The 22,884-nt window shown below is 35.4% G+C and overlaps 1 protein-coding gene across 7 annotated transcripts in view; it reads left to right on the top strand.

The window, feature by feature from the left end:
* HEATR5A (HEAT repeat containing 5A) overlaps positions 1–22,884 on the top strand; it is a 118,044-nt gene that overhangs the window by 7,143 nt on the left and 88,017 nt on the right. For 5 of the 7 annotated variants that reach the window (XM_053889328.1, XM_053889327.1, XM_053889325.1 and 2 more), the window contains exons 2-8: positions 8,847–9,046; positions 10,273–10,484; positions 11,673–11,781; positions 14,216–14,365; positions 15,192–15,366; positions 21,126–21,286; positions 22,441–22,696. In XM_053889328.1, coding sequence (XP_053745303.1) covers positions 8,921–9,046; positions 10,273–10,484; positions 11,673–11,781; positions 14,216–14,365; positions 15,192–15,366; positions 21,126–21,286; positions 22,441–22,696 — 1,189 coding nt within the window. In that variant the 5' untranslated portion in view covers positions 8,847–8,920. Of the gene's footprint in view, positions 1–8,152; positions 8,230–8,846; positions 9,047–10,272; positions 10,485–11,672; positions 11,782–14,215; positions 14,366–15,191; positions 15,367–21,125; positions 21,287–22,440; positions 22,697–22,884 lie in introns of all 7 variants that reach the window. The other 2 variants (XM_053889323.1, XM_053889326.1) reach the window with 2 other exon arrangements.

Raw genomic sequence — 22,884 nt, 5'->3', positions numbered from 1 at the left:
CTTGTGGTGATTAGAGATGGTGTAAATTAAGCACTTAAAAAGTTGCTAGCTCAATGAATAATAGCTATCATTGTCATTTTTTGATTTGGGAGTCTCTTAGGAAGATGAAAGACATAGCCAGGAACTACAACAGCAGGCTTATGCATGTGTCCTCCTCATTTGTGACAGTACCAAGATGATGCTAACAAGTAGTATTGTGAATTTTAAAAGTTAGTAATCTATAACAGAAATTTAGTTTATTTATTGGTTATTAAGAATTTCAATTAAAAAGTTTTAAAATCTCTAAAAATTTGGAAATAGAGAACATTATCCATAATGCTACTGATCTAGTAATTATGGTTAAGATTTTTGGATCATGATTTGGAAAAACACCAGAAGAATCTTGCCATCTAAGTGATAGCTGCAGAAGCCAAATATATTTTAAGAACCATAAATATAATGGAAAAAGTGCTATACTGAGAGGAAGCAGTAAAAGAATAGGAGAATTAATCATTAAAGGTTTCCTAAGGAAATGATTTTTTTTTTTTGAAAGAGGTCCAGTTTTTATTTCTTTAAAGGAGAAATAACTTTTTTTAAAAAAATACTGTGTTTTTTTTTTTTTTTTTTAATTTACATCCAAGTTAGTTAGCATATAGTGCAACCATGATTTCAGGAATAGACTCTTTAATGCCCCTTACCCATTTAGCCCATACTCATATTTAAGAGTCTCTTATGTTTTGTCCCCCTCCCTGTTGTTATATTATTTTTGCTTCCCTTCACTTGTGTTCATCTGTTCTGTGTCTTAAAGTCCTCATATGAATGAAATCATATGATATTTGTCTTTCTCTGACTAATTCCACTTAGCATAATACCCTCTAGTTCCATCCATGTAGTTGCAAATGGAAACATTTTATTCTTTTTGATTGCCGAGTAATACTCCATAGTATATGTATACCACATCTTTATCCATTCATCATCGATGGACACTTGGGCTCATTCCATACTTTGGCCGTTGTTGATAGTGCTGCTATAAACATCGGGGTGCGTGTGCCCCTTTGAAACAGCATACCTGTATCCCTTGGATAAATACCTAGTAGTGCACTTGCTGGGTTATAGGGTAGTTCTATTTTTAATTTTTTGAAGAACCTCCATACTGTTTTCCAGAGTGGCTGCACCAGTTTGCATTCCCACCAGCAGTGCAAAAAAGCATCCTCACCAACATCTGTTGTTGCCTGAGTTGTTCATGTTAGCCATTCTGACAGGTGTGAGGTGGTATCTCATTGTGGTTTTGATTTGTATTTCCCGGATAATGAGTGATGTTGAGCATTTTTTATGTGTCTGTTGACCATCTGGATGTCTTCTTTGGAGAAGTATCTATTCTTGTCTTTTGCCCATTTCTTCCCTGGATTATTTGTTTTTTGGGTGTTGAGTTTGATAAATTCTTTATAGATTTTGGATACTAACCCTTTATCTGATGTGTTGTTTGCAAATATCTTTTCCCATACCATTGGTTGCCTTTTAGTTTTGCTGATTGTTTCCTTTGCTGTGCAGAAGCTTTTTATTTTGATGAGGTCCCAATAGTTCATTTTTGCTTTTGTTTCCCTTGCCTCTGGAGACATGTTGAGTAAGAAGTTTTTGCTACCAAGGTCAAAGAGGTTTTTGCCTGCCTTCTCCTCGAGGATTTTGATGGCTTCTTACATTTAGGTCTTTCATCCATTTTGAGTTTATTTTTGTGTATGGTGCAAGAAATGGTCCAGGTTCATTTTTCTGCATGTTGTTTTCCAGTTTCCCAGCACCACTTGCAGAAGAGACTGTCTTTATTCCATTGGATATTCTTTCCTGCTTTGTCAAAGATTAGTTGGCCATACGTCAGTGGGTCCATATTCTGTTCCATTAATCTGAGTATCTGTCTTTGTGCCAGTACCATACTGTCTTGATGATTACAGCTTTGTAATGCAGCTTGAAGTCTGGAAGAGATTTTTGTTTTAAGCTGAATTTTAAAATACTGAGTTTATTTAGAAAGAAGCAAAGTATTTCATTCAAAGATGGAATAAATACAAGATTTAAAAATAATGAAGATAAAACTGTATTAAAGAACTCTAAAATTACAAAAGACTTTCTTCAGTATCCATTTTAGCCTAAAACCAGTGAAGTGCAGTGGTTCATTGTGTCAGCAAACTAACTTTAGGACTACGCCTAGAGATATTTAAAGTAGGATTACAAAAAGACCTCCATTTTTCTTTACCAGCCTCCCTCTGGCAACATTGTAAGCATGCTCTGTAACTTGTGAGTTGCTATTTTGTGACCTATAATTTTGCAAAGCCAGAATCACAGGTTAAAGAGAATCTTAATTTAGGTCAGAATAGAATGAGCCACCTTCTTTCTAGAGTAATGCTAATTACTGTTTTGCTTTGTGTTTTTTGGAAAAGTTTGGATTTTAAGATTTATGTATGTTTCCTAAATTGTGGGAGATTCTGGAGGTTTTTTTTTGGCTTACTTTTTGCTTTTTGGACAAAACTGAGAAACTAAAGACTGGAGGCTGTGTTGAAGCTGTTGTGGTATCTTTTGGAGAAGTGAAAATTGAAGGAAGGACAGTAACTGAAAGTGAAGTATGATATATTTCAAAATTTAAGGCCTGATATATTCTGGAATTAGTTTCATTTACTGAGTAGTGGCTTGTTGGTTTTGTAAATTGGTCTTTTCATCCTCTGGGGGAAAAAAAAAACTAGCAAACCCAACAGATGTATCTTATTTTGTTTGTTGTTGTCTCTGACTATTTGTGATCTTTCCACTTTTCCCTTTTCAAAATGATATAATGAATCTTTTTAAGAAACAAAAGGACCAAAAAGATTAAGAAGATTCTTTTTCCCTGTAAATTTTAACCATGATTTTAAATATGTTCCCATCCCTACCAAAACAGATCTTTAAACCCTAGATAGAGAAAATCATGTTAATGCTACATGTTTTGTTTTGTTTTGTGTTATCCTAAAAATTGTTGAAGGTGCTTAAACTTTTTTGCCTGTGTAAATTTGACATTAACTCATTTTCAGATGGAAAATTAGCCCTTCATGATAAGACTATTAACTTCTCTTGGAGATGGCTTTGGAGTAAGTTACTCTAGCAAACCAGGGCCTTGGAGATTTGGCCTCCTGTGGTTTCTCTTTCTGTCAGCAGTTAACAATATTTATACATATGTATTACTCTAGAGCAATAAAGTCATTGTCTTGAGAACACTAGACAGATTATAGACATTAGACTTTCCTACACTAAGTCAAATCTTTGAAGACTGAATATGTTATTTAAATCGAATCATATGGGGGCGCCTGGGTGGCTCAGTCAGTTGAGCATCCGACTTCGGCTCAGGTCATGATCTCGCGGTCTGTGAGTTCGAGCCCTGCGTCGGGCTCTTGTACTGAGAGCTCGGAGCCTGGAGCCTGCTTCAGATTCTGTGTCTCCTTCTCTCTCTGCCCCTCCTCTGCTCATGCTCTGTCTCTCTGTCTGTCAAAAATAAATAAACATTAAGAAAAATTTTTAAAAAATCGTATCATATGAATTTGCTGATATTCAGCCATTTCTTGACCTATAAAAATGGCAGTTCATATAATTCAAGTTAATAGCTTAGTTGTTCTTAAACTTTTCCATTAAACTAGTATTCTTCCCAGTAGAAAGGAGTGACTTTCTTTAAAAGAAGCCTAGAAAGGTTTGTCATGCTTAGAATTTCTCTGAAGTTTCATGTTTTATCTTGAAACACTATTAATTTTGCCTTCTAGTGCATATTGAATGCATATTTATTTTAGTATAAAATGATGTGTTAAGTTAATATCGGGGGAAATGGTTAAGTAAAATTTTATCCTCTAATACAATTCTGTTGACATTCTACTGGGGTTTTCCCACTTGGAGAGCCACAGTGCCTTAGAATGGTAGGACTGTACCTTAGGGCCATAGGTCTAGTACACAGTGCCTGCTTTTCTCAGTATAGACTTGAGGGATGAAAATTATGACTGAGTCACTGGGAGTATCTGGCATACATAAAAGACAAACAGTTATCACAAAGGAAGTAAACAGTGCCTCAGAGAAATGTACGGTCTAAAAAGCATTGAAGGGTATTTGTAAGCTTAGTTCAACTCTTGGTTTTATGTTAGCATATATAATATTTGACGGTAAAGTAATATTCATGTGTATATTTTTAAAATACAGAGTAAGTGGCCATAACAGGTACATGTTACTGTTTCTCCATGAGACAGCTTACTTAGGTCTGGAAATTACCATTGTGCTGTATTTTGATTAATACTTTAGACTGCATTTTATTCATTGAGATTAATAGTACACACTAATCTTTATTAGATATCCTGAGAAATCTTTTGGGTAACTTTTATTCCTAGATTCTCAAACTTATTAAAGTAAGGAATTTGGTGTTCAGTTTTTAGGGAACAGTACGATGGTCTTTTGTTCCATGCTATCCACAAATTGTCTACAAGTTCTAAGCTTTTTAAAAATTTGATTTGAAGGCATCTGAGGGGCTTGATTGAATGCTTGAGTGGCAGGATAGTATGTAGTTACCTACATACTTTAGATGAGGAAAGTTACCAGTTTCCTCATCTAAAAATAGCTAGCTGCCTCATGAACAGTTCTGTGAATTATTCAAGAAAATGTAAAAGCACTTATAGTAAGTTGCCAATAAATGTTAGCTTCTGTCAAAAATAATGGCAAACATTACAGTGGGAGCTGTAGTTTTACGAATTTTTTTTAAGTAGCATAATTGTTGTTTGAAAAATATATTGTAATATATGTTCACTTTTAATAAACTAATTACTTTGTGATTGCAACAGAAACATAAAAATGGGAAATAAGGGAAAATTAGAAAAATAAGCAGACTCCACATACATGTAGTTCTAGGGTGTGATTATATTAAAACTTGTAGTAGATTGACTGCATTTGTATTCGTCTACCTAAAGTGAAACTTCAGGTAGTGATAGGAACATCTGTTATTTGCAGAAAGCATTTGCTTATCCCATTGATAGTGCATATGTGGAGATCACAGGTGCATTTTAGACTTTGGTGTTTAGATGTGGGATTACTTGGATGAATTTTTTACTTTTAGGAGTAATTTATGAGAGGAATGTATTGAAGACATTGGAGATAACTCTGTGCCCTGCTTATGGTCTCAAGCTTTTTACTGAATTATTTATTATTGCATTGTGTTAGCTATTTTGCTTCTTGATAGATCATTTTACACCACAATATTGCTGCTGCCTAAGGAAAAAAAAGTCTCTTCAGCAGTCCTAATGACCTCTAAAAAGGGTAATTTGATTAAGATAGAATTTTGACTTGCAGTGGTGGTTATAAGAAATTTTCTCTATGATATTGAGGTAATATTTTTTCCTCATACAATCATAGATATTGAGTGCAAACTTGCCTTTCATCTTCTGTATACTTAGAAGTTGTCTTCCAGAAATTGTTTCTCTAGTATTTATTAACTTTATAATTATTTGTGTGTATTTTGGTCAGGTGGCTTCGATAATTTAAGGAGGGTTTAAAAATTTTTTTTTATTAAGTTTATTTATTTTTGAGAGAGAGCACAGGGGAGGGGCAGATAGAGAGGGGGGATAGAGGATCCAAAGCAGGCTCCTTGCTGACAGCAGGTAGCCTGATGCGGAGCTTGAACCCATGAACCGCGACATCATAACCTGAGCCAAAGTCAGACACTTAACCAGCCAAGCCACCCAGGCTCCCCAAGGAGGGTTTTTAAGGCAAGAATCTAAAACTTCATGTCTCTGTAAAAGTGAATTTGTTAGCACCATTGTTTATATTGTTCTTGTTCTTTAAAATTGACATTTCCAAAAATAACCTAATATTTACTTTTTTTTCCTTTTTTTTGAGGACTGTCAGTACAGGTTATGGGTGGTATCCAGTAGGCAGGCAGGACTCACTGGGAGGGGACAACCGAGATGGCTAAAAGCAGCACACTGGGTTGGTGGGTATGGATTGGTAAAAGCTGTCTTTTGGGCTCTGGGGCAGCATCATAGTCAGAATCTAGAATATTAGCCCAAACCAGAGGGACACAAGCAAGATAAAGAGTAGGAGTTAAAAACTTAACATACCTGGGAGCACCTGGGTAGCTCAGTTGATTGAGCGTCCGACTTCAGCTCAGGTCGTGATCTCACAGTTTGTGAGTTTGAGCCCCGCATCAGGCTCTGTGCTGACATCTCAGAGCCTGGAGCCTATATCGGATTCTGTGTCCCTCTCTCTCTGCCCCTAACCCACTGGCGTTCTGTCTCTGTCTCTCTCAAAAATAAATAAACGTTAAAAAAAATATATTAAAAAAAAAACCTGAAGAAGTCGGCAAGTAATGTAAGTGAATGTGGCAGCTGTGGCCTGCTGGAGAGTCCCTCTCTTAAATTCAGCCATTTGTTGCTGTATGGGGATAGGGACCCAGGTTTTTGTGTAGAATCTAAAATTTAAATGTTAGTAAGTCATTTTTTCCACCGATAAGTTACAAGCTAAATTTGGCCAACAGGGTACCAGTTTGTGACTACTGTCTCTTAAGGGGGCTTTTTTCAGGTTTATAATAATTTTGATGATCTGAAACTATAGATAATTTTATATCAATAAACTCTCTGGGAGTAAAAAATGAATAAAGGAAAGAAAAGCCTTCCCCATGTCTCCCATCTGATTTTCTAATACATCTTTACTTCTCTCTAATACATCTTTGGCTTCTCTATAAAAGATTGAGATTTATTTGGGGGAATATTAGCTATGTATTAATATCTCTTAGTTTAATTACCTGTAGCATTCTGACTGTATTTCCATGCAATTCTAATTATCTGTTTCTACTTAGCTGGGAGTTTTATATAATACATCAAATTTATTTTTGATACATTATTGAACAGGTGCCTTCCCTATTTAGTGTTCTTGATGATAGTTGTCTTTCCTGTAAGTAGTAGTGATGATTTTTTTTTTAGTGTTTACTTATGTATTTATTTTATTTATTTTTAAAAAAAATTTTTTTTAACGTTTATTTATTTTTGAAACAGAGAGAGACAGAGCATGAACGGGGGAGGGGCAGAGAGAGAGGGAGACACAGAATCGGAAGCAGGCTCCAGGCTCCGAGCCATCAGCCCCGAGCCCGACGCGGAGCTCAAACCCACGGACCGCGAGATCGTGACCTGAGCTGAAGTCGGACGCCCAACAGACTGAGCCACCCAGGCGCCCCAATGTGTTTATTTATTTTTGAGAGAGAGAAAGAATGCGTGTGAGCAGGGGAGAAGCAGAGAGACAGGGAGACAGAGTATCCAAAGCAGGCTTTGTGCTAGCCACAGAGAGCCTATCATGGGGCTCGAACTCACGAACCGTGAGACCATGACCTGAGTCGAAGTCAGACGCTGAACTGACTGAGCCACCCAGTGCCCTGATGATTATTTTTTAAAAACCAGCTTGTGTATTTTTTCTTCAACTTTTCCCTTTAAAAAAAAATTTAAAGTAAACTCTGCCTTCAAAGTGTGACTCGAACTCAGGACCCCAACATTAAGAGTCTCATGCTCTACCACTTAGCCAGCCCGGCATCCTGCTTGTGTGTTTCTTCATTTCTTAACTAATTCTTCCAACTTTCTATTGTGATCTTTTTAAAAATACAGAAAAAAATGAAGAATAGTGAAATAACTGTTCACATACCCACTATCTACATAAAGCTGCTTAACATTTTGGGGTGTTGGGTGGTTCATTCGGTTAAGTGTATGACTTCCGCTCAGGTCATGATCTCGTGGTCTGTGAGTTCAAGCCCCATGTTGGGCTCTGATGACAGCTCAGAGCCTGGAACCTGTTTTGGAATCTGTCTGTCTGTCTGCCCCCCCCTCCCTCTCCCTCTCCCCCTCCCCGACTCGTGCTCTCTTTTGCTTTCAAAAAAAAATTTTTTAAAAAAGCTGTTAGCATTTACTGTATTTTATGGCTAATTGATTTACTTATTCAAAAATGAGTTGCAGACACGCTGCTTTACTGCTATAAATTTGACCATGCTCCTAAAAATAAAAGATTCTGTAATCAGAATGTCATCTTACAAGTGTGTGTGTGTACACTTACATGTTATTTATGTTCTGGAAAGTGTATGCCCAGGACATGCTCATGAATTCAAACAAACAAACAACAAAATCTTCTCTTTTTAAATTTGCTACAACAGGAGTGAAGGCTACTTTGGATCTGGGTCATAGCAGATATGATCTTTATTGCTACAATCCCTGGGCACCATCCATCCAAGTACCTTCAGTAATAGGACTTTGCTTTCACAAGGTTCACGGAAATAAGGAGACTATTCTGATAGAGATGCGACTTTTTCCTAAAACTCCTCGCTTCAAGCTACACAGAATATTAGGCTAGGGGAACAGATGCTGATAGGAATAAGTCCTTTTAAATTGCTAGGTAAAGGACAGAATATATGCCCAGGGAGATATATTATAGAATTTTAGTAGGAGGTCTGGATATTTGGTCATTTGTTGATATGTACTCATGACTCATTTTATTTTAGTGAAAGGGTATTTATCCTACAAAGAAAATGGAAAACTAATACTTGAATAGCCCAACCTAAAAATTTTCAGGATTTTAATGAAATTTCTCTTCTGTTTAGCAAGTTTTTGTATCTGTATATGAATAATGCCTGAATGTCTGTTTTGTCTGCTCTCTAAAAAAGGAGTCAAAGGTGGAATTTGTGTCATTGTTAAGAGTTTGGGATTGGTATTTCCCAGTTTCACCCCAGAGCTATTAGAAAAAATATTGCCACTTTAATTATGCTTTTGTGCTTTCTGTGGAAGATTCAGTATTATGATTGCCTTCCTTTTTACTCTCCTTTTAAAATATGTTCTTTTCCTCTATTACAGATTTTTTTCTTAGGTATATCAACTGAAGTTTAATGAGAAGAATTGTGACCAGCTAGGAGAATTTTCTGCAAGGAATGGAATTAGCTCATAGCTTATTGCTGAATGAAGAAGCATATAATCAACTAGGTGAAGTTCAGAGGGCAGAGTTTATTTTTGATTGGTTGAGATATTTGGAGAAGCTCTTGCTGGCAACCAGCAGGGTGGGTAAAATTGCAAAAACTGTTTTTGTGTGTGTTTTTTTTAAATGCTGGATAATGTTTAGTTCTTTTGGTTTGCTTTTCTAGTTCTGCCCAGAATAACCTAAATTAGCTTTCAAATGGTATACCTTATTGAGAGTTTATAATGAAATATTACAAGAAGTTCTTTCAAAAAGCAGGAAGAAGTCAGCCAATATTTTTTATATTACTTAAAATATGTATAAAAATATAAACTATGAACCACATTTTATTAGATTTCATTTTCATTATCTTGTTCACCTTCATATGCATGAAGCCCTTGTGTAAGATATTGCTAAATATTGTAATGGGAGTTTTAAAAAGTTGTGAGGTCTTTAAGGAGAATGTAATTGGAAAAGTCTTTTAGTAAACATATTCACTTTTAAGCTTATGAAATAAGTACCAACAAAAAAAGACACGCTCATATTTTCACCTGTATCCAGCATTTGTTAACGTTTTGCCATATTTGACTGATTTACCAAGCCATGTGAGGTGGTTTTACACCTAAATACTTCTGCATACATCTACTAAAAATGAGGATATTCTCACAATATCATATGCAATGCAAAAGCGGTGCAAAGACACTACTCATGGAAACATTTGGAATTTAATAAGGCAAAAATCCATACACTGACAAATACTTCATTGTAGAAGCTTAGACCTTAGTGATCACCTGAGTACCGTTACTACTGTAATGATACTCTGTACTCCTTTTTCAGAGAGCAGACAAGTAAAATGGAGTAACATTACTGGCATTAAATGCATAAGTTTGCAAAAAGAAAATTGCACTAAACTTAGAAAAAGATCTAAGTAAAACAAATAATCATTCATGACAAGGTCAGCTTTAGTGATCGATTATACATTGCTCATGTACATATACATATGGCAGAGGCTTAATAGTTATAATACAACTTTGCTCTACCTTTCACTAGAAAAAGATTTAGAAGAAATAGAGCCCTTGTCTTTCTTTACAGAGACTCCAGTGTATATTGGCCCAGAAATTATTTTTTAGAGATATCCTCAGGGCAACGAACTACCTGTTCGTGTGGTGTAGATGACTACATCACCAACTGATCTGTAATTTTTAGTCAAAATAATTTTGCGTTTTTCTAGAGTTTTTAATTCTTAAATATATGAAAGAAAAATCGTATTAGAAGATTACATGTAATTATGTTGACTTTGAATTGTCTTTTTGTTACCTTCCTTTCTAGAGTGATGTAAGGGAGAAACAGAAGACTCTGGTAGAACAGCTCCTATCTTTGTTGAACAGCTCTCCAGGGCCTCCTACCCGCAAACTGCTGGCTAAAAATCTCGGAATTCTTTATAGTATTGGAGACACGTTCTCTGTTTATGAGACAATCGATAAATGTAATGATCTTATTCGTAGCAAAGATGATTCTCCAAGTTATCTTCCCACTAAACTGTAAGTTAAATATTAAAATTGAACATAAAACAAAATAGTGCTTCCTTGTGGTATCATTTCTCTAAAGAACCCAAACTACTTGTACCCAAACTGAATACAAATTATTTCACTCATTTTTTTAAATTTAACTTTTAAAAACATCTAACATTTTTCCACTGACTGTTCTAAAAAATATTTTAGGCATTTTTGAAGTCTTGATTTGGGAATCAGAACTCTCACTAAAAATTTAGCAGTTGAAGACTCATAAATATAGAACACAAACTGGTGGTTGCCAGAAGAAGGGGATAGTGGGGGGACAGGTGGAATAGGTGAAGGGGATTAAGAGGTACAAACTTACAGTTATAAAAATAAATAAGTCATGGGGATGAAAAGCACACCATAGGGAATATAGTCCATAATATTCTAATAGTTTTGTATGGTGACGGATAGTGACTGCATTTATTGTAGTGAGCATTTTGTAATGTTTATAATTGTCGAATCACTGTGTTGTACACCTGAAGCTAATATATGTCAACTACTTAAAAAAAAGTGTTTAAAGATACATACAAAAAATCTTAGCAGTTGAGTGTTTAAGAAAAAGAGATTTTAAATTCTCCACATCTTGGGTGTTCTTTAAATTTGTTAGTTCTTATTAGTAAAAATTAATGGTAACTACAATATAGAAAAATACTCTTCTGAGCTGAAAAAAACAGCTTAGAATTTTTCAACGTATTATTCAGTTCATTTTTTCATCTGTTATTTTAGAGAAGGCAGTTTGCCATGTATGGTTCCACAGTAGTTATTTTACAGAAATTTTTGTTGATCTTTTAGCTTATAACAGGATATATCTTCCCATACAGGTTTCAGACTTCAGACTTGATAAGAACATTATTTCCTATTTTACTTATCTTTTATCTTTAAGATTATCTTTGATTATCTAATAATATATGTAGGTCAATTGTATGAAAAATTACTTCATAAAATTTGAGGGAATGGAATCTTTGGGCTGAGGTTTAGATTATTTGAAGATACATCTTTTTAAAATATTTGATACTCATGCAAGTGTTATGCCTTAGGATTTAACTGTGTAGTCGATTCTGGGCAATTTTGTCCTTTAAAGGTAAAATTAAATAGTCACCTTTAATAGTCTAAGTTTTTTTTTCCTTTTTTTTCCCTTGTGACTGATTTCTAATTTAAATGTTGTTTCAGTGCTGCTGTGGTATGTTTGGGTTCCTTGTACAAGAAGTTGGGGAGAATCCTGGTTAACACCTTTACCGATACAGTGGGGAATATTCTTAAAGCTATGAAGAGTGCAGAGGTGAGTGCAAGTTCAACCAAAGAATAAAAAGGTAGTATTATATAGGTTTTATGATTTCTTGAACCAATAAAATTTCTTTACATATGATAAGCATATGTAGGTATGTATATAAATTTATCCATAAAAATATTTCTGGGCGATGCACATAGGTACTTGGTATATTGAATCTTTATTAGAAAACCCATAATATGCGATTATAGATAAATTCAGATAGGCAAAAACTAAGGTATTTCTCTGGCAGACCCATCCCTGCTTCTTCCTCTCACATCACCTTTCCCCAGTACTGCTTACTAGTACTACAGCAAGTGCTTGTCAATAAGGACAAGCTGCTCCTCCTCCACTTACTTGCTATCTCTCTTTCAAAATAAATAAAAATAAACTTTATTTTTTAAATGTTTATTTATTTTGAGAGAGAGAGAGTGTGTGAACAGGGGAGGGGCAGAGAAAGAGGGAGACCCAGAATCCGAAGTAAGTTCCATGCTTTGAGCTGTCAGCACAGAACCTGACGCAGGGCTTGAACCCATGGAACATGAGATCATGACCTGAGCCAAAGTGGACGCTCACCTGACTGAGCCACCCAGGGGCCCCTAAAAATAAACAAACAAAAAAATGTTTTTAATATAAAAATGTCATACCAGTTCTTGTTCTAACCTTACCTAGAAAAGAAGTCTAGAAAACAGCTCTGAAATAACTTAGAAAAATGCTGTCTGGTTAAACACATTTTTTTTTAATGCACCAAGATACAACATTGGAAAGTTCAAATGTAAAATATGCTAAATTTTGAGAAGAACATAGCTGATTTGGGGTGCCTGCCTGTCTCAGTAGCACATGCAACTTGCAATCTCAGTGTTGTGAGTTCAAACCCCATGTTAGGTGTAGATGTTACTTAAAAAAATAAAATCTTAAAAAAAAAAACATAGCTGATTCAAGAAGTGATGCCCATAATATAAAACTGGTGATAGAATCTACTCAGGAATTCACTTCTGAGCAGTGGTTTGATGAAAGATTAAAGAAAGTGATTTAGCAGAAGAGATTGTTCGCGTCTTTAATCTTTTGTTTTAAGAGGAAATGTTTTATCTAGTGAGGAATGACCACTTTAAACTTTTTTTCTGACTTCACTCCCGTTAGTTAAGCTGTCTTCCTTTCAGGCCCTATAGTTAACAGAGAATTGCTGTATAGGTTTCTGAAATTGTAAAGTTATTGCTAAGGATTTTATTTCTTCTTATTTTTGCCTTTATGATTTAGTTGATCAGGTACCACAACATGTTGGATATATCAAAAGGGTTCCCACCTTTGATCCACACCTTTCAGTAATAGACAACATAAAGTTGGGATAGAAAGAAATTCAAAAGTTTCACCTTAGGACCCATTTTGTTACGTCCACCTGTAATTATTCATTATTGTGCTCCTTTGAACAAAGATATTCAAAAATGAATATATAAATTAAAAACATCAGGGGCACCTGGGGTGGCTCAGTTGGTTAAGTGTCATACTCTTAATTTTGGCTCAGGTCATGACAAAGATGAACAAAGATGTTCATATATCTTTAAACAGATAAAATAATATTCCTATGAAAAGGATACTTGATGTTGATCTTGTCTTCTCTCAACTTTAGTTATCTTTAGTGGTCTTAACTTCCTGGGATATAGAAATCATTTGGGGCATTTAGTAAAACATCAGTAACATGAGGAGCTACTATTTTTTGTGTGTGTTTACTATGTGCCTGGCACTGTGGTGAATGTTTTCCCCACAAGGGTTTATTTACTTCTCATACTGGCTCTATGGGGTTCATCTTATCCTCATCTTATAGATGGAGAAATAAGTAGGAACAACTTAAAGCCACACAGGTACTAAGGGTCAGAGCCAAGATTCAGACCCAGGTCTTTTTAAGTCTGAAGCCCAGACTTGTCCTCAGAGTTAAACTACTCGACTCATTAAATGATGTTTAAAGCTATGAAATCTACTGAGCATGTACTATAGGTCAGGTACTATTCTAAGTACTTTACCTGTAGTAACTTGTTTGATCTCCACAATAGCCTTTGAGGTGGATACGTCCATTTAACAGATGAAGAAACAGTTTTGTCCAAGGTCACCCACCTGCTAGGTGGCAGACCCTACACTCTTACCATATTGCCTCATTAACAGCAACCATTTATTTAATGCTTAGCAACATGCAAGCTTTATGCTAGGTACTTTTCATATAATTTCATTTAATCTTCACATCAACCCTTTGTATTGTGTTGAAATGTAATATAGACAACACTTTTCAAATGGTAAACAGTACATAAAATAACAGCTGTTAATGTTGGGTGGGTTGGTTACTGTACACAGATAGGTAAGTGTTTCACTAATGTAGGAGGTAAATTTTGATGCTAAATGCTGCTTTTCACAGTGAATTTCTTTTCTTACTATTTAAATTTCTTCTTTTTGGTAGTCTCAAGGTCGATATGAGATTATGCTGAGTCTACAAAATATATTAAATGGACTAGGAGCTGCTGCTATACCTTGCCACAGGGATGTTTATAAAGCTGCTAAATCCTGCCTAACAGATAGATCCATGGCTGTTCGTTGTGCTGCTGCAAAGGTAAATGGTCTAATAAGCAGAATTTCTCAAAATAAATATAAAGAAAATTAAATTAGTTTATCCCTGTGAAAACACTAATAACAGCCACATGATCCTAAAGCTACAACCTTGACAATCAGCTGAGACTAATCTTATGTTAGCATATGAGGAAACTGAGGCCCAGAGAATTCTATGGATTTCCCAAGATTCTTCAATAGTTCACAGCACATTGTTGGAGGGTGGGGAATTCATGTTACCAGACTCTAAGTATTCCTTTCAGTCTACCATGCTTCTTCTCTGTAATTTTGTAAACTAAATTTTACATGTAAAGTTTACGTTATTTGAAGGAGATCTGTTCTTATCATGCCTTTTTTTTTAAGTCTAGGATTTAGATTTTGACATTTTAATTTCTTTTGAATATGTCACTTTTTGCAAGCTAGGAACAGAATCAAACTAAGGCAGTCTAGTCTTCTAAGGATCCAGGCCAAGTCTTGAGATCCTGTGCAGAATTATCATGCCTTCTTAATGTAGTTGGTTAGATAGTATGGTAAAGTTGGTGTAATCATAGTCACAATTTCTCATAGATGACAAATTTCTTCTAAAGACATTTTTCCTAGCCTATTGAGTCAGAATGGATTTTCCTCCCACCCTCTGTGGGCACATTGTTTTATATAACTTTTATGACTTTTAATAAGTACTCATTTTTTGTCCCTGCAGTCATTGTTTACATACTTTAAATTTGTATATCATTTTTGTTAGAACTTGATAGTTTCTACAACTTATATAGCTCTGAACCTAACAGTTAACATTTTGTTGTTCATTAATGTCTCTTTTTCCAATTAAATAGTGTCTCCTTGAACTTCAGAAAGAGGCCATCTTTATGTGGAGTACGGACCTGGATAGTGTGGCCACACTATGTTTTAAGTCCTTTGAAGGTTCCAATTATGATGTGAGGATTTCAGTTTCAAAGCTACTAGGCACGGTGTTGGCTAAAGCTATAATTTCTAAACATCCAGGAGCAGGTAAATTTATATGATTATTTTCATAATGTCTAATAATTTTTTCCCAGTTGGTTTATACAAACATAAGGGAGTATTACTACTATCCAATATTAATTCTGAAGAGCTGCAGGATATCTTAGAGATCAATTTTAGTTTATAAACATTGCTAAAGGTCCCAAGATTTCATTTTTAAACAGTTCAGTAAAAATTTGAGGGAAAAAAATGAACTCTTGAAGAAATACACTTTATTTAGTCATTGTCTTTCTTTATATATGGTCTTTGCTTTTTTTTTAAAAGTAAATTGTGAAATGTTATCTAATAATAGATATGATCTGTATCTTAGTTCTTTTTTTAAGCAACATGCATTTGATTCCCTATTTTTGGCTTGCCATTTTCTAGGTCGGTATAAGGGAACAATGGTAAAAACAATTGGTAAATAATTCCAAACAACAGATATTTGAAATTCACCATACTTGGACAATTTGCTTTTGTTACTTTTTATTCCCTATTCCTACACTTGTAGGCAATGAGCACGGATGGGATATTTTTGAAAACAAGAATTTGCCTGGATCTAATCAACAGTGTATGTAAAACATTGATGAGTAATTGAAAATTTGCTTTATCATTCTGTCTCCAAAAAATAAACAATCTCACACAAATGAAAATGTGATTGTTCTGTAGAACCTTGCTTCTCAAACGTTTGCAGACCTGTAGTATCAGCATCACCTCAAAGCTTGTAAGAAATGCAGAAACCCAGGCCCCACACAATTTACTAAATCAAAATTCTCATTTGAACAAGATCTCCAGATAATTCATAATGCACATTAAAATTAGAGAGGCGTTGCTTAAGAAATCATTATCATTATATAAAGGGAAATTGTTTTTTCTAAAGCCAGTGTTTCTTAACCAGGGATGGGAGAGTACAGTAAGCACAGCATATCACAGTCACATGGGGAACATTAATAAACTACAGTCCCCTCATTCTGAGATTATAAGTAAAATTTATAATAAATTTTTATTTTTATTACAGTTTCTCTAATCTCACAATTCATTAAGACTTTCTTACTTATTGGGTGGTGAGGAAAGGGTGAATAGGAACAGGAAGAAGCCACACACAAAAAAACCCAAACCATAAAAAAAGTTGTTCAGGACAGTTAGGAGTTTAAATCTTAAGCCACCTAAAAAATTAAAGTTAGAAAACATGTTTAATGTCTTTTGAATTAATCCTTTTGAAAATGTGGATTGCTCATTTCTATAAATGTATCATTAGCGCTGGCACACAGTTGCAGTAAAAAAAGCAAAATGTAGAAATGCATAAGAAATGTGAATAAATAAGTGTATATGCTTTGATGGTAGCACTAAACTAATGCTAGTGTTTTTGTAATCAGATTGAGCAAAGTGAAGAATCAGCTTCATCCACACTAAGAAATCTTTAGGATTTAGCCTAATCTTTTGTTAGAAATTCTGTCATCTTGCATCAATAAATTCTAGCCTGCAAATAATCGAGTTATATTTGTACCACTAAGAAGTGATCTAGGTATCATAATAGAGTTTTTAAAGGTGGGGACTAGTAGCAACATAGCGCTGAATAATTTAGAAAACCCAATGCATTGGAGGTTTATATACTCAACCATAATACACAAAGGTTATGAAGTACAGAACTGAAATGATTTTCCTAGTAAAATTAACAGGCTTCATTCAAACAGGTGGTATGTTACTCCAAGGCACTTAAAAAGCAGGGATTGAGTATGACATTTTCCTATCATTGGAACGAGTTGTAGGAATTGGTGTGATCTTTTAATATCTAATTTAATATTGTAAAACCTTCATTTGTAAGCATAATTCGTTCCGGAAGCATGCTTGTAATCCAAAGCACTTGTATATCAAAGCAAATTTCAAGAACCGTTGGCTCAGTTGTGATCACGTGATATTTAGCATCATGTACTACTCGTATTGCAAGACATCACTCATTTATCAAGTTAAAATTTGTTAGAAATGTTTGCTTGTCTTGCAGAACACTTGCTGAACAAGTTACTTGCAAGCCAAGGTTTTACTCTATCATTCTCTTACCTGCTCAAGGACATTGCCCTAGGAAGTCTCTCCTCTCTTATATCAGCTTTTCCCTCTCTATTGGATTATTACCTACAGAAACATGATTTTGTTTCTCCCATCTTTAAAAAATAATAATATATCCTTTTCTGTCTCATTTCCCAGTGAGCTGGAGGTCCATTTCTCTTCCTTTTGCAGCAAAGTTCCTCCGAAGAGTTCTTGATACTGTCTTTAGTTTCTCTCCTGCCATATTTTTCAAACCCACTTCAGTTAGGATTCTCCTCTTTCACTCCTTCAAAACTGCTTTTTTTGTTAAGGTCACCAAAGACCTCCATGTTCATTCATTCATTCATTCATTCAGTAAATATTTGTTGAGTGTTTATACTTGGCCAGTATCTTTTCTGAGTACATGGGTTATGTCATTGAACAAAACAAATCAAAAGTGCCTATTTTGAGCTTATATTCTAATACTCCGCCATGCCAACATCAGTGGGCAGTTCTCAGTTGTCTCACTTGACCTTTCAGCAGTATTTAACTTGGCGGATCCTTTTCCTCCTCTTTTTTTCACTTGCCTATGGGACTTCATTCTCTCTTGGTTTTCCTTCTTCCCCACTAGAAATTCCTGTTCCATCTTTGATGATTCCTTATCTATTTACAGAAGAAGCCCCTTACCTAGTACTTGGTCTTCTGCAGTGTATGTATGTGCATCCTCTTGGTGATCTTACCCAGTTTCGTGGCTTAAATACCATCTTTCAGGGATTCTTGGATTTGTATCTTTAGCCTGGGCACCCAACTCTCATATCTAGCTGCTCCTTTCACATCTCTTTGAAAGTTTGATGTTTCAAGTGAACTTGCCCTAAAGCGAATGCCTGATCTCACCTCCCCTAGAAAATATACATACCTGTTCTACTTACAGGCTTGCTAATCTCAGCTGATGCCAATTCTGTCCTTCCTTCCAGATGTTCAAATAAAAATTTGGAAAGTCACCCTTGACCCTTATCTCTCACACTCAATAGCTTTTCTACCAGACAATCTTCAAATGTACCTAGAATTGAGACACCTTTAGGATTGGCTAATGATGAGGCTGACGCAGGAATTACCTGAAGATGAGCTTGGAACTTATTGTGCCAGAAAAATAAGGTGCTTCCACTGGCCAGCTCCTTGAAGACAGACCCACTGGTGAAATCCAGGACTGTTAGGCAAAATTAATAATGACAGAAATTTATTATAACTATTAAATAAAAAAGAAATCTATGAGTGCCTACTGAGAATAAATAAAAGAGAAAGTTCTTTTCTACAGTAAATGCTAACTAATAAATATTGAAGGAATGATTGTTAGATAATGACCTTTTGCAGTCATTATAGTAATAATTTATGCAGGTAGGAATCCTCTGTACATAGTTGGATGAAAGTTTGATGGGTTATAGCATATTTATACTGTCTTAAAGGATCACCACACAGGTTGCATAGTAATTACGAAAGGAAAGTTGATATTTTACAGTGGACAGACCTGGCAGACAAATCTCATTCATGTGTTCAAAGATCATAACACCAATGTAGGGACAGACTAACAGTGCCTTTTAATGTTATACATTGAAAAGGATTATGGCATTACTTAATGTGGTTCTCCTGCCAAAAATTCTGAGGAAATACTAGACAAACTCAGATTGAGTGCTGTTCTATAAATGTTTTCTTCAAGAATGACAAAGTGATAAGGAAAATATGGTAACTCTCAGTGAAGGGGACACGGGAGTTAATCTTACAATTCTTGCAGCTTTTTTTATAACATACTTTTGAAAAGTTTTGAAATAAAAACTTAAAAATACATACGTATGTATATCCAACTTCACTCTTCTGCAACCACTTTGATCTAAGCCATCATCGTCTCTTGCTTGCATTACTGAGTTGCTTCTAGTGGGTTTTCTTGTCTCAGCACAGAAGCAAAGTGACAGATTATATCACTGCTCTGCTTAAGGTCCATCATTAGACCCACTCACTTCACTCACATCCTTATAATAATGATCTACGAGGTTCAATGTCTTCTCTCTCCCCATCCTTATACTCTGGCCTGTCTCATACTAGATTCCTCCACTGCTCTGTTCATATAACTCTACTTGAACCCATTGGGCATCATATCCTTCTGAAAGGCCTTTTTGCCCTACCTATTTGCTCTGCCTAGAACACTTTTTCTCCATATATCTGCATACCTGATTCCCTCACTGTCCTCAAACAATGTTTAGATGTCACCTTTCCAATGAATTCCTACCTTGACTACCCTATTTATTTTTTTAAATTTTTTAAAATGTTTTTATTTTTGAGACAGAGACAGAGCATGAGCAGGGGAGGGGCAGAGAGAGAGGGAGACACAGAATCTGAAGCAGCCTCCAGGCTCTGTGCTGTCAGCACAGAGCCTGAGGCAGGGCTTGAACTCACAGACTGTGAGATCATGACCTGAGCTGAAGTCAGACGCCTAACCGACTGAGCCAGCCAGGCACCCCTTGACTGCCCTATTTAAAACTCACAAGCATTTGGGGCACCTGGGTGGCTCAGTCATTTAAGTGACCGACTCTTGATTTTGGCTCAGGTTGTAATCTCATGTTTGTTCAAGTCCCACGTTGGGCTTTGTGCTGACAATGCAGAGCCAGCTTGGGATTCTTTCTCTCCCTCTCTGCTTCTCCCACATGTTCGTTCTCTCCCTCTCTCTCTGTCTCTCTCTCTCTCTCCTCTTTCTCAAAATAAATAAAACAAACAAACAAAAACCAAAACACACACTTCCCCCCAGTGTTCCTGAGCTGCTCTATTTTTTTGCATGGCTTTAATTACTGCCCAGTATACTATATATTTGGTCATTTATTATGTTCATTATTCTTTCCTTCCTAGGATTTATGATCCATGAGGACATGGATTTTATACTGTTCACTAATGTTTTTCTCCCAAATGCCAATATAGATTTCCATTTGTTTCAGATAGTTACTTCCTCCTTAGCCTAAGGAGTAGATTTTTTGTTCATAACTTTGATTAATGGAAGTTTATTTCCCCACTGTGTATGACTTGAGCCAATAATGGTGTCAGAGCTCATGACCATCGTTATTCAGAAGAATGAAAGGGAGAAAATGGGTTCTTTTTTTTTTTTTTTCTGAGAGCTCTTATTCCCTAGATATTCACAGGTAGAAATTCACCTATGTCAAACTGCAGACAAACTTGAAAGTAAACATTCTGCCTTAATCTCTTAATTACTATAGCCTAAGGGCCAACTGAGCAAATTAGTAATATTTAGCTTTGATTTCTCTACAGACTGAGGATAAAAAAGTTGTGCCTGCAGTTGAAAATTTTTAAAAAATAGGACATGTTGGTTAACATGTAACATTTAACATGTAACATTTCAAAAGAATTTTTGGAAAATGAGGGGAGTTTATGTTTTTTATTATAGAGGATGGTTAGCCTTTTAACTTCTTTGTGGAAAAGAGGGTAGTAGGGCATAATCTCAAAGTGGCTTAGTGTTTAAGATGTCATTGACATGATACTTCAGAATCTGTTATGATTTGACCTCTGAACCCTTGTATAACTTTGTGTGTTAACGCATGTAATGTCCTGTCAGTTCTGCATTTTGTTTGGATTTTTAGTTTATTTTTGTTACAGTTAACATGTTAACCAAGATCATACAAATCAGGGTCATGCATTAAAATTTTAGTCTGTAAAGTACGAATCACATGTTTTATTCTTTGTTATAGCAGCCTCACGTCAAAGCATGCGCAGAGTATCTCTGGAGGAAGTTCTTGAATTACTAGGAACAGGGTTTCTCCGTGGGAGTTCAGGATTTCTTCGAGCCAGTGGAGATATGCTGAAAGGAACCAGTTCAGTCAGTAGGGATGTTCGAGTTGGAGTTACTCAGGTTAGAGTCACATATCAATTATCTACGTGTAATGCTCACTGGCCTCTCTAATGAAGATATTAGTATCTGCATATTCCAGGCATAAATGATACTGTGCAGGGTCATCACTTATGCTCTCATATTTATAAAATAGACATGGTAAGGCTACAACACTCTTTAAAAGCTACATTACAAGTAAGAGAACCGTAGTTACCTAAAAGCCAATGAAATAGGCTATTACTCACAATGTGTCTTTAGTTCCTAATAGAAATTTTTATTTCCTGTGAAATACAAACAACATTTGTTTGTTTGTAGGCCTTATGCTTTCATGTGTCTTGTAGTTTAACATGTTTTCCATTGTGCTTTTGTGTGCTTTTACATTTCAGATATAAGGTACACGTTAGGTATGTATCACTCAGTATGGGTAATAATTGTATTTCCATTTTATGTGGTTTCAACTCCTAAGTAAAAATCATAGCATATAGTCTAAATTAAACCTAGGAAAAGTATCTTAGAATAAAACAACACAGAGGTCTCTGAATTATCTTGTGTTCTAAATGCCCTTATGGTTCAAAGTGAATGTTGTTAATTCACATATGTTCTCATTGTTTTATACTGTATACAGATGTTAGAGTTCTTGAGAATGTAAGGTATCCCAGTATAATTGTAAACTGAGTATTTCTAAAAGAACAGATTACATAAGAAATCTACTGTCTTTGTATCTCTGGAGTAAGACCAGCCATTAACATTCATGCAAGTAAAGAGCAGTGATTCATCACTGTAAAGTTTCCTTTCACATTTCTGGACCTAAATTCCCTTAGAGTTAGGGTGTTGGAATATATTTAATTCTTATAATGTGTTCATGTTTGATTTGGCTTTTCTTGTTCAGAATCTTAAAGAGCTTGAATTTGTTCAGAGTAGCCAGAGGCACATCCTGCGTATTGGCTGGCTCTGCTCACTATCCTGCAACTTTGCACAGTCTGACCAAATAAAAATGCAGCATAAATGAAACCCCAGTTGAAAGACTATGTACTTCATATTTGGCTTAATAAATAAACAAAAAATGTGGAAAGAGTAAAAAGAAACAATAACTTATGTATATTTAGTAGAAGAGAAAATATTAATATAGAATTGAAATTATTTTATTTTGAAGATAAAACTCTTTTCTTTTTTAGGCTTATGTGGTATTTGTTTCAACACTAGGAGGAACATGGCTAGAGAAAAATTTTGCTGCCTTTCTTTCCCATATTCTAAGTCTTGTGTCACAGTCGCACCCTAAAGCCACCCAAACTCAGACTGACGCTGTCTGCGGTCGCCGTTGTGTTTCATTTATCCTCCGAGCTACTATAGGAGGCCTTCTTGGAGAAAAAGCTCAAATTGCTGCTGCCAAGGATATTTGCCAGGCTATCTGGAAGTTAAAGAAAGTTATGGGTATGGATCTACTACAACATTCTGTTTTAACAGCTCTAAAGGAATTGTCCTTTCAGAAAAGCTAGACTGGCTACATTAATACAAAAAACACTTTTGTAATAGAAGTCATTTGTTTTAGGGCAAAGTTGTCAATACATAGATGAGGTATAAAGTATCTCACTTGGTAAGAACTGTCATATATATGTTAA

This window comes from Panthera pardus, unplaced genomic scaffold, assembly GCF_024362965.1.
Source record: "Panthera pardus isolate Hobbes unplaced genomic scaffold, ASM2436296v1 HiC_scaffold_24, whole genome shotgun sequence".
NCBI lineage: Eukaryota > Metazoa > Chordata > Mammalia > Carnivora > Felidae > Panthera > Panthera pardus.
The sequence above is the reverse complement of the archived record's forward strand: the minus strand, read 5'-3'. Positions and strand labels throughout refer to the sequence as shown.